The following is a 10,836-nucleotide window of genomic DNA, read 5'->3' as shown; positions in this document are numbered from 1 at the left end:
GAGCTGTTTTTTTTTGGTCCACTCTTCTAACACTGTTTTTGATTCTTTCTGATTCTTTCTGTTTTCGATTCTTTCTTCTTAGAAAGTGCTGTCCTTTTTTTTTTCTTTTATAATTTTCTCCCACGTCACTGGAACAAATCACATGTTTGGATGGGGGGGGGGGGGAATATATCCACCCTGAGAACGTGTGAGCCAAATTCACAGCATTTGGGCCCGAAACCAATCCTGTCGCTTCTCATGAAGTGTTGGGGCCCTGCGGGTAATGAGTGGCCACCCTGGGGGGAAGTTCAGCCTCGACTTCCCCTAAATTCGGGATGAAAAAAGGGGAAATCGGACAAAAGGAGGAAGCTGTTTGCCCTGAGCAAGAGAGCCAGGGTGAAGGCCATTCACTTTTTGGCTGTGTTTGCTCTTCCCCAGTGCCTCAGTCCTCTGTGAAATTTGGCCAAAATCAGTCAACAGTGAAGTTACTCATAAATTCAAACTTTCATTTTCTGCAATCGCCCCGGGGACGCCTGGCTCAAAGCCCTGCAGGCAATGAAAGAATTTTCGGGAGGAGGAACGAGGGAGTTACTGTCAAAACAGAACGAGGATTTTTACAGCGCCAGGTTAAAAACATTTGAAAGTCCCACAAAAGCACCGCACAAAATCCTAAATGCGACTTCCCACCAAAAACCAAACCAAAGCAAAGATGGATTTGGGCACGCACCACATCATTTTGGCACAAAACCTTCAAAACCCACCACCTCGGAGGGGTATTGGCTTCACTTGAGCAGCGTGATGGTGAACTTGTAAAAAAACAGCGGGGAAGTGGCGTGTGGCGAGAGGCTGCACAAGCGCCGCAGCCACTCCAAAAGCTCCTGAGCGTGCACATTTAATTTTTTTCTTGGAAATCTGAATTATGAAATATGAACATTCACTTCCCCCGGAAGAGCTGACGCATCTTCACGACCGCATAAAATTGGGGTGATATCAAAGGGAAGAAGGACCAGAGATGGCACGGAACGATGGCGCTGAGAGCACCGTTGAGAAGTGGGAGCTCACCAGGGACATGCTGTTGGAGGAAGAAGAACAGAGGAAAGCACCCAAAGGAGGTAGCAGGGCCACACCAGGGTTGAGGGAATGGCTCTGGAGTTAAAACACAAGAAAACGGAGGCTTTCAGCTCTGGACATGGGTCTTTTGCCAAAATTATAGCTAAATTCTGCTTCATAATTCTTCCGTTGCGATCAGAAAGAAAAAGAGGTTTGGGTGTGGAGAAGGGAGCAGTGGAGCTTCTCAGGAGAGAGCCTGGGGGAATCTCTCCTCTTTGTGCTCTTCTCCAAAAGGTTTGCAGGGGAGGGAGGTCTTTGGGGCTGCCTCACCCTTTTTTTTGCCCCCAGCAGTGCTGTCCCTCCTGCCCTCGTCCCCGCAGAGAGCCGTTGTGCTGCTGTACGCGCTGCTGGCCCTTGGCTTCGTGATCTTCATGGCTCTCACCATCATAAACACCCACAGAGGTGAGACCAGCACGCACAACCGGATCGCCCCCGCCAAGCGCGAGGCAGGCACAATTTTGGGGGAAAAGACCAGCAAACGGAACAAAACCTCTGGCTCCTTTCTCCAGTGTCGGCGGTGTGGGAGGCGCTGGCCCAAGCCCGGCTGCAGGGCGAGAGGAGCCACACGACAGCCTGGCACAACCTCTCGGAGGTCCAGCACGCCCTCGGTACGAAACCTGCTGCTTCTGGGGGTGGCTTTTCCCTTAAACCCAACCAAAATCATCCCTTCTGGCGGGATGGAGGTGGCCATGGGCTTGTTTTGAGGTTTCTCCTCTTGTTTTCCTCTTAGATAAGCAGCTCTCAGGCGAGCTCCAGGTGATTCAGAGCCAACTTCTAAATGGTACGCCAAGGACAAGGTGGTCTGGGGGGAAATTCAGGCAGAATCCCAGCGTTTAACACCGGGTGAGAGCAGCGGGGTCAAAAAGCAAAGTTTTTCCTCCCTCCAGTGTCCCGAGAAATGGAGAACATGCAGTGGAAGATGGCACAGTGCAAAACGGAGTGCGGGAAGGAGCTGTCGGATCGCATCCGCGTCCTGGGTGAGAGCCTGATTTTGATGAAAAATCGTTAAATTCAGTCCTTCTATCCCAAAGCACTGGGCAGACGGTCTAAAGATTCCTAAGATGTGCTGGTAGCACTGGGAGCTCACGGAGCCGATCTCAAGGAGTTTGAAGTACCGTGTATACCAAGTATAATGCTAATGGAAGGAAGTCTTTCTCAGCCTGTTGATAAACACACACACAAAAAACCCCCAACGTTCAGTGAAAGGGCTTTGAGGTTTCCATGCGTGAAGCTGAGAGAACACCAGCTCAGGCCGGGAAAAATACCCAGCGAAAGCCACAGCATAAATCAGGGCGGAAAGGAAATGGGGAAGGGCCGTAAACATGGTTTCTTTGGGTTTCTTCTGGCGAAACCTGAATTACCTTTCTCTCTCGTTTTCCGCCCCGGCAGAGGGAAGGGAGGCGCCGGAGCAGGCGCTGGAGCAGCTGGCGGAGCTGCGGCAGGAGCAGAGCCGCGCGGCGACGCTCCTCAGCACGGCGCTGGAGGGGCTGCGAAACCTCTCAGGTGAGGGGGAGAGGCTGAGCTGAGCCCGCAGGCGTCCCCCTCGCGCTCACCCACCTCAGCTTTTTTTTTCTTTTCCCCGTTTTCTCTCAGAAATTCTCTGCACAAGGTGTCCCGCCGGCTGGCTGCAGTTCGCCAAAACCTGCTATTTTTTCTCCACCGATCCTAAACCCTGGATGGACGCTAAAACCTCCTGCGCCGAGCTCGGCGGTCAGCTGGCCATCGTCAACAGCGAGCTGGAAAACGTAAGCCGAGGATTTCCACAAAAAAAGCACTAAAAAACCAAAAAAAACCCCGCACATTTAATGCATTTAGAAGAAAATTAGGCTTATACAAAGCAAATGGAAAGCAGGAGGTTAAGCACGGGCTATTTGAGCCTTCACAGCTGGGAAAAAGGATCCGAGTCCCCCAGCCTTGAGGTTCCCCTGTGGTTCTGAAGTGGCTTGGCCAAATCTGTTGAGTTTGTCCCCAAAACGACTGGCGTGATTTAAGCATCCCTTGGGAAATGTCTGTGGGGAGCGGCCGCCCCCGTCGCCTGCGTGACCCCGAGGGGGATCCTGGGGTGTGAGAGAGGCGCTCGCCTCCATCGGGGTGTGCTCCACGTGCGATCCCTCCTTGTGATCACGTGGGAAAGAGAAAACTATTTTGAAATCATAGAAATTACAGAATTAATTGGAGCGATCCACCCCAAATTGGGCACAGATGGGTGTTTCCACCCCAGTTTAGACAATGCCTACCTCACGTTCACAAGACCGCTTCTACGAGCCTGGCTTTTAAAGCATATTTGGTCTGAAAAGAACTTCTCCCTCCAGCTGTTAGAAACCTCAGCACTTTTATTCGCATTTTCAACGGGAAATGTCCCCTTTTGTGCCACGCTGGTGGCACCTTGCACTCGTCCCCCGCAAGGGACGGGCTCCCCAGCGTCACCGACTGCTGTCGACGACCTCGGTGCTGCCGAAAGCCAAACGGCAGCTCCACGTTGGTGCCCCCTTCCCATCCAGAAGCCTCTTTTTCCCCCCCATTTACAGAAATTTCTGGCAAATCACATCATGGAGACGCGGGTGTTCTGGCTGGGCCTGAGCGACATGCACAAGGAAGGCGACTGGCAGTGGTTGGACGGCCGCTCCCTTTCTCTTGCGTAAGTTTTCCAGCAGCATCGGAGGGCAAATAGCCCCCCTAACCCGGCTTTTTAATGCTTTTTTTGCCCCAAAAAAGCCGAGGGCTGCACCCTTACTGACCCACCCGCATGCTCTGCTCTGGTGGAGCGTGAAAATGGCACAGGAAAAGGTTTTATGGTACCTGAAAGCGTGGGGTGGAGGGAAAGGTAAGAGGAACGGCTGCAGGCTAGATTTTGGTGTTTTCCCCCCAAATCGCTTTGGTTTTGGGGCTGAGAACTGAGGTGGGAACGCACAAGGAGCCGCAGCACCCATTCAGTGCATTCCCAGCTGAGTGTCCTCACCCTGAGGCCCAGGGATTATTTCTGACAGCTCTCCTCATCCTCAGGATTTGGGGGAAAAGCACCGAAATTGAAATGGAGCTGTTTGATGCTAAACGGGGGAGAAAAGGGAAAACTACTGAAATGGAAGTAGAGCTTCTTCGAGGCGTTAAAAGGAGAGGAGTGGACGCGGTGGGGTGGGTGTGCTCTCCGCCTGGCTGCTCCCTCCGTAGAACCTTTAAAAAAAAACATAAAAACCAACCGGTTTCCAAATGTAGCGCTTCCTACCCAAACCGGCACGTCCCCCCGCAGGTTTTGGAAGAGCGGCGAACCCAACAACGTGGGCCAGCACGGCGAGGACTGTGCCACCGTCTCCTCCAGGGGCCTCTGGAACGACGTCACCTGCAGCAGTGCCGAGGCCTGGATCTGCGAGCGTGGCTGCTAGGGGGCTTAAAAACGGGGGAAAACCACAAAAAGACGGCAAAAGCAAGTGCGGGATGAAAACTCGGCGCTGCGGGGCGAAGGACGACTTGCTGCTGCGTAATTACTGGCCGCAGAGGAAGTGCGACAGTAGGCAATGGAAAAAATGCTTAAAAGATGAGAAAAAAAACCAACAAAACCAAGGGGTTGTGGGGTCAGGAGGCATCACCGTGCGCAGGGGGTGAGCGCACCGTGTGTTTTTGCTGCAGATTCTCCTCCTTCCTCCTCCTCAGGCTCTGGGTGAATCCACACGGCGCGCAGACCTAAAAACATCAGCCCGATTTAGCAGGAGACGGGATTCGCTCTGGAAAAGGAAGGAGCTGGCGTGGAAAGAGGCGTCCGAAAAAGGGAGCATCCTCCCGGGGTCCAGCGCCGCGATGGGGTTAGACCTGGAGGAGGGTTTGGACATTTTTGGGGTGTTTGTTAACATTCTGTGAGCTGCTTCCCTGCCGCGCGCTCAACGTATCGCTTGCCGCTTAATCAGGAAAAAAAAATAAAGTCTTTTGATTGCAACTTGAAACAAAACCAACGGGAGCAGAGCAGCGCCGAGGCGGGTCGCGGCACACCTTATTCCCAGGGTTTAGGTGAAAAAAACCCAAAAAACAGAAGAGAGACCAGCAAAGCCGAGGTGTGAACATGTTTTCGGGGTGCGTATGCAAATACCCAGCTCGTGGGCTTCGAAGCGCGACGGTTGTTTTGCCGAAAAGCCTCGCTGCTGGATTCCCCTTCCCGGGGCGAGCACAGGCCCTGCTGGAAGATTTGGGATTTCACCCGCACGGCGTGCAACGCCCCCAAACACCACCGCGTTGTGTGCGGGGTGGTTTTATTCACAACCCCCTAAAAACCACAGCTTTTTAGGAGCCTCTTTCAAATCCCCACGGGTGACAGAGCTCCAGCAGTGTCACTGTTTCGGTACAGCCCCGTCGCCCCCTAAAATACCGATCCCATTACCACCCCCCCCCCCCCCCCCCAAAAAAAAAAACCCTTTTACTTGTGGTGGGAAGAGCGCAGCCTTGTCCCCCATTTGCATGCCACCGTCGTCCCGGCGCGGAGAGGAACCGAAACCTTGGGGCCGAACCGCTGGCCAAAATGGGGTGCCGGAGGCGGTGAGGGGTGTGCCGGGCTGCGTGCCGGGGGGTTTAGCTCCCCGCCGGGCGCCTGCGCGGCCGCTCGCCCCGGCCAAGCATGGCCCAGCAAGAGACCTACGGCAACTGGCTGGGCCCCCCGCCGCTCCCTGCCAAGCGGCTGGTGAGACAAGCAGGTAAAAAGCGGGGTGAAAACACCTTTTCTGGGCGTTTCTGGGGGTGGCGGGGGTCCCGGTGAGGTGGGGAGGCATCGGATCGCACGGGAGGGCAGCGTCGTGGTACGGAGCGGGGCAAAAAGCGTTGGGATGCGCAGGGTCACACGGGTTCCGCTCTTAGCTGAAAAATCCCCTAAATCTCCAGGTTTTCACCTAATTTCACACACACAAACTCCGCGCCGGACGTTCAAAAAGCATCAGCGGCACCCTCGCCAGTGGTGATGGCGTTACAAGAGTTTTTGAGTATCCTGCTGTTATCCTGAACACTCTTTTCCTTCCCTTTTTTTGGCAGGAATTTACTCCGTTGCTGGGAAGATGACACCCCTGGGTGACTTCAGGCCGGGTAAGTCAGCATATTCACCTTTTCAGGTTTTTTTTTGTAGCACGGGTGGAAAGCAGAACTCCCTGAGGTGCCTCCCCAAGGCTGAACCGGGCTTTATTTTCAGCTTGCTCGGTCAAATACGCCTCTATACGCGGTGTTTCTCTCTGAATTTGGCTCCTTCCATGAGATGAGACCAAATTGCCTAAAAAAAACAAAACTTGAAAATCTTCCCTGGAGAAAGTGAGAGGGAATTTATCGTTCCACACGCTTGAAGCAAGGGTTTGCAAGTTCGCAGCTGAAATTTGTCCCCTCCTGGCATGGAGGAGTTCAGACTTCAGCAGAATCGCTTAGATTTGCGACCAGGGGGAGGACCCAGCTCCGGAAGAGTGCAGCGACATTATAAAACTCCATAAAAATGATTAAATTATACCTAGTGAGAAAAATCTTGCTGGAGCTCCTGCGGATTTACCAAAACTGCAGCTAACTCTGCAAGGGGAATTGCATTTTTGATGCTTCCCGAAGGATCGAGCTGATTGTTAACAGCTGGGATTCCTGCCCAGAAGAAAACCCAAATTTCACCCATTTTTCTTTCCCGTAGCGTCCCCAGACAGCTTCGCCGACGAGGACGATTACGACGACGTGTCCGTGTCGGAGTCGGATCGCAAACCACCACCATCTGACGAAGATCTGCGGAGCCAGAGGAGCAAAGGAGGCACAGGTAGCACCCACCTCCTCTCTCTGCATTCCCCATGCGGTCGAGGACCTCAGCGGGGCAGGATTTGACCCTAAAATGCCTTAAAAAAGCCCTCCAGTGATGCTTTCCTTCCTCTCCACAGGGGTTTACATCTTGGCGGGGAAACCGGCGTCTCCAAATCCTTCCCGAACAGGTCAGTCGCTTCGTTTTGTCTCACCTAGGCTGACACCAGAGGGCTCGAGTGGGTTTTTCTCCTGATTCCTCCCTGATTTCCCCGCACTGCTCTCCGCAGACGACCCGGAGTCCGGACGGGGCCCCAGGCAGACGTCGGTGGCCGTCCTCTACGTCTTGCTGGCGCTGAGCTTCGTCGCGTGGGTGCTGCTCCTCGCGCTGGTCTTGGTGAAACGTAAGTGGCCCCACAAGCGGCCCCGCTGGGCTGGGAGGCAGCTGGTTTGGTGAAACACCCTAAAAAAAGCTTTCTCACCGTGAAAAATAACGTGCGTCTCTTGATGCTTTAAGCACGCATCCTTGCTGATATTGTAGCTAAAGCCCATCGGTCACCACAAATACTTAAATTTCCACTCCATTACATGAGTTTTAGGGTCTCCAAATTGCCCTCGGGGTGCTACATCTGCCTCCTTCCCCCCACGCCATCGGTGCTCCATCTTTGGTCCAGGGTGTAAATTCACAATAAATCTCTCACTCAGCCCAAAAAATCTTAAACTGGGTAAATTTAGATGTCACTGCACATTCCTTGATGTGATCCAGCCACGTTTTTTTCCATCATTTCCATTCCAGAAGTGCAAATCACGGCGGAGTTGGAGCTCTTGAAGTCGAACCAGTCAGAGACCCAAGTTAATAGTAGGTCCTTGGATGCGCAGCCCCACGGTGACGTGCTCCCAGCTTAGTGGGAGCTGGGAGGCCCTGATTTTGGGGTGTTTGTGTCCTTTCCGGCACCACGTTTCATTACTTGGTGTAAATTGAATAAAAAATGACTTTTTTGGGGGAGGGTGGCTCCTGGTTCTGCTCCATCTCTTAGTGGAACACCACCAGCTTTGGTTTGGTTCCAATTTCCACTGATCCACGGGGAACTGCTGTGGGGTAACAGCATAAATTGGGCACTGGCCAAGCTCTGGCCTCAATCCCAATGGAATTAGCCCCAAAAGGGTGCAAACAGGAGCAAATCAGCCCTCTAGGTGTCATGGGAGTTACCCTGGCTGTGGATTAGGAGCTCACCGGGGGGGAAATCCACCCTGTTACCTCTGTTACAGGACAGGAAGGGTGTAAATCCTATTGAAAATTCTGCAAAAGTCAAATATAATTGGCCAACTCCTTGACTGCTGCCAAATGAGTGATTAATTAAATGTTATTATGAGTGATATTGCAGCAAAATGTCACCCAAAAAGAAAACCGTGCAGCAAAACAGGCAGCTGGTGATGCAGGAGCTTTTACAGCCCATTTCTGCATGCGGAAATGAACTAAATCTCGGGAGAAAAAGCCGAAGATTTGGGAAACCCAAAGGGGGGAGCGGGAAAAAGGGTGGGTGGGTAGAGGGGGCTCACCATGCTGTGCTCCCCAGTGCTGCAGGAGATGTCGGAGTCGCGGCAGGAGCAGACGAGGGTGCGGAGCGGGATGCGCAGGTACTACAAAGAGCTGCAGGACATCGCAGGTAAAGCTACGGGAGTATTGCTGTTGTGATGGTGCCCCATCACCTGGTCACGCACCAGGAGAAAAACCTGGGTTTGGCCCCAAAATGCTGGAAAATTGGGGTGACCTGTGCTGATTTTGAGATGTTTTGGGGGTTTCTTGTCCTTCCAGCGCTGATCTGCCAAACTCTCCCGGACAACAAGTGCTTGGCTGGCTGGAAGATCTTCGAGAGGAGCTGCTACTACTTCTCGACGGAGACGATGAGCTGGTCGGATGCGAAGGAGACCTGCATTGACCAAGACGCTCACCTGGTCATTGTCGAATCGGAGCTGGAGCAGGTCAGCCAGACACTTTCAAGTGAAAAACTGCCATTTTTTCAGCTTGCACGGTGCCCAAACCCCCTATTTTTTGCAGAATTCCTACTCTGGCAAACAGGGGACCTCCAAAACCTCCTGTTTTTTTCTTGGCTTAAATTGGCCATCTGCTCAGTTATTTGAAGTAGAGACAAGTGCTTGGTGGCTAAGCCAAGTTTGGTAAAGTAAAACTTCTTTTTAGGAGCAAGTGCTAAAAATGGGTCAAAAAGGGTTAAAATATCCTTTCCAGAGCACCGAGTTTGCATTTTGCTTTAAGGCACCAAATCTATTCACTTTTTACCAAAAAATGCTGCTCAGCTGTGGTGATGATATCACCAATTACCAAAAGCTTAGAGATTCTCCATATTACTTACGGGGTCCCCAGAACTGTTGTGGTTTTTTTTTGGGTTGCTTTACCCAATTCTGCCTTTTTAGACGTTCCTGAAGGACAACATGAACAACAGCAACATGTACTGGATGGGAGTGACGTATAAGCCGGAGGGAGGTGACTGGCTCTGGACAAATGGCAAACCTTTAAGTGTGAGGTAAAAAATCCATACAGGGATTCCCTAAAATTGGAAAATCACCCCAAGAGGAGAAAAAGGTGAATTTGAGCCGCTGAAATAGGGTTGTTTAGGTAATTTTACACAAACCAAAGGGCTTACATTAGAAAAATGCTGTTATTGGAGCATTTTTTCTTGCTGGTGGCAAAACAACACAAAACAAAAACAACCTTCTGGGGTTCAGGATGGAGCTTTTTAGCAGACTCCTTCCCTTGAAATAAAAATTTCCCCTGTTCTTGGGAGAGCTCTGCCACTGTGGCGCTCTTTTTATTTTTTCTCCTTCTCCCTTTCCCTTTGCCTCTTTTTGTTCTTTTTTCTTCTCTTTCTTCTTTTCTCCTCTCTCCAGCTACTGGAACACGTGGAGCAAGAACAGCAACAGGGACAAGAACAGCTGTGGCACCATGGGGTCCAACGGCATCTGGTTTGACGAGCACTGCTCCCACTCCAACCATTGGATTTGTGAAAAGTCCTGGAATTGCTGACTTCAGCCATGTTTTTTTTTCCTGTTTTCAGACAATTTCCAATGCGCAAGTAGAAAAACACATTTTAAACTTCCCTCTCAGGAGCTGGACAAAGTCACAAAGCTCTGGGGAGATCTGGCTCACCCTGATGGCTCCATGCTCCTGTTTCTTGCCTGCACAAATCCCTAAATCCAGTGAAATCCTTGCAACCACGAGCCTTGCAAGCCTGGCCCACAAAACACCAAAAAGAAAAGGGTGGGTTTGGTTAAAAAAAAAAAAGCCACTGTGGAAAGGTAAAAACCCACTCACCGGCACAAAACCAGTCCCGTTTCTCCACATTGCTGAATTTCTCCTTTTTCCCCCTAGCTCCAGTACTGCATTCTGGTTTCTGCCTAACTCTCAGAAAAGAAAATTTCTGGAAAAATCCTTTTTTTTTTTTCTTTCCACTTTTGAATCCTTTTTCTTGTATTTATCCTTCCCTTCCTGCAGCCACCAGCCCCCACCTTCTGCCCTGCTGTAGCCCCACATCCAACCCACCCCAACTCGAATTCTTCTGAAAACCCTAATTTCACTCACTTGCACATTTCTTAATTCAGCACATTATCACATTATCATCCAATAAATATTTTTTTCTTTTTTTTTCCTTTTTCCTTTTTTTTTTTTTTTTTTAAAGAAACAGCACCCTTCAGTCTTTTACCCCCCTAAACAAATAAAGCGGCTACATCAGACCACCCCGGTGGCCGAAAGTTTCAGGTTAAATCCAAGGAAACACATTCAAAGCGTGGTTTGATTTTAATGATAGTTTTTAAAAGATTGTAAGCTAAAACTTGAGGGAGAGGATGATTTATGTGTTATCGATCAGTTGAAACACAACGATTCATTACAGGTAACAAAATTCCTTCTCTGGGTTGAAAATTAACCTTGGGATCTCCCTCTTCCCCTGTGAAAATTAGGAAATTTGAGCCAGGCTTGAGAAATTTGCTGGAAAAATC

The 10,836-nt window shown here is 51.0% G+C and overlaps 2 protein-coding genes across 3 annotated transcripts; both read left to right on the top strand.

Annotated features, from left to right (window-relative positions):
- Window positions 1–934: 934 nt before the first annotated feature.
- LOC308184528 (uncharacterized protein) lies at window positions 935–5,029 on the top strand. 2 transcript variants are annotated; one of them, XM_080571672.1, is made up of 9 exons: window positions 935–1,091; window positions 1,381–1,491; window positions 1,599–1,697; window positions 1,820–1,870; window positions 1,977–2,066; window positions 2,479–2,592; window positions 2,683–2,834; window positions 3,618–3,727; window positions 4,337–5,029. In XM_080571672.1, the coding sequence occupies exons 1-9, from the start codon at window positions 992–994 to the stop codon at window positions 4,467–4,469; spliced, it is 960 nt and encodes a 319-aa protein (XP_080427798.1). In that variant the 5' UTR covers window positions 935–991; the 3' UTR covers window positions 4,470–5,029. The 2 variants fall into 2 exon arrangements, with proteins under 2 accessions (XP_080427798.1, XP_080427797.1); XM_080571671.1 differs by having other exon boundaries at window positions 936–1,091; window positions 1,378–1,491.
- A 511-nt stretch (window positions 5,030–5,540) lies between these two features.
- Window positions 5,541–10,730, top strand: LOC308184527 (C-type lectin domain family 17, member A-like). Its single transcript, XM_080571670.1, has 10 exons — window positions 5,541–5,765; window positions 6,097–6,147; window positions 6,725–6,844; window positions 6,963–7,013; window positions 7,113–7,226; window positions 7,619–7,681; window positions 8,400–8,489; window positions 8,639–8,805; window positions 9,256–9,365; window positions 9,730–10,730. The coding sequence occupies exons 1-10, from the start codon at window positions 5,690–5,692 to the stop codon at window positions 9,863–9,865; spliced, it is 978 nt and encodes a 325-aa protein (XP_080427796.1). The 5' UTR covers window positions 5,541–5,689; the 3' UTR covers window positions 9,866–10,730.
- The last annotated feature ends 106 nt before the right edge of the window (window positions 10,731–10,836 follow it).

This window comes from Anser brachyrhynchus (genome assembly GCF_964034855.1).
Source record: "Anser brachyrhynchus genome assembly, chromosome: 35".
NCBI lineage: Eukaryota > Metazoa > Chordata > Aves > Anseriformes > Anatidae > Anser > Anser brachyrhynchus.
This window is presented reverse-complemented; position numbering and strand designations above follow the sequence as displayed.

Excerpts from the sequence above, each read along its gene's own strand:
- LOC308184528 (XM_080571671.1), top strand. The coding sequence starts at position 992 with ATGGCACGGAACGATGGCGCTGAGAGCACCGTTGAGAAGTGGGAGCTC. Across the intron at positions 1,092-1,377 it reads GAGGAAAGCACCCAAAGGAG|CAGTGCTGTCCCTCCTGCCC; the intron begins GTAGCAGGGCCA and ends TTTTGCCCCCAG. Across the intron at positions 1,871-1,976 it reads TCAGAGCCAACTTCTAAATG|TGTCCCGAGAAATGGAGAAC; the intron begins GTACGCCAAGGA and ends TCCTCCCTCCAG.
- LOC308184527 (XM_080571670.1), top strand. The coding sequence starts at position 5,690 with ATGGCCCAGCAAGAGACCTACGGCAACTGGCTGGGCCCCCCGCCGCTC. Across the intron at positions 7,014-7,112 it reads TCCAAATCCTTCCCGAACAG|ACGACCCGGAGTCCGGACGG; the intron begins GTCAGTCGCTTC and ends TGCTCTCCGCAG. Across the intron at positions 9,366-9,729 it reads GGCAAACCTTTAAGTGTGAG|CTACTGGAACACGTGGAGCA; the intron begins GTAAAAAATCCA and ends TCCTCTCTCCAG.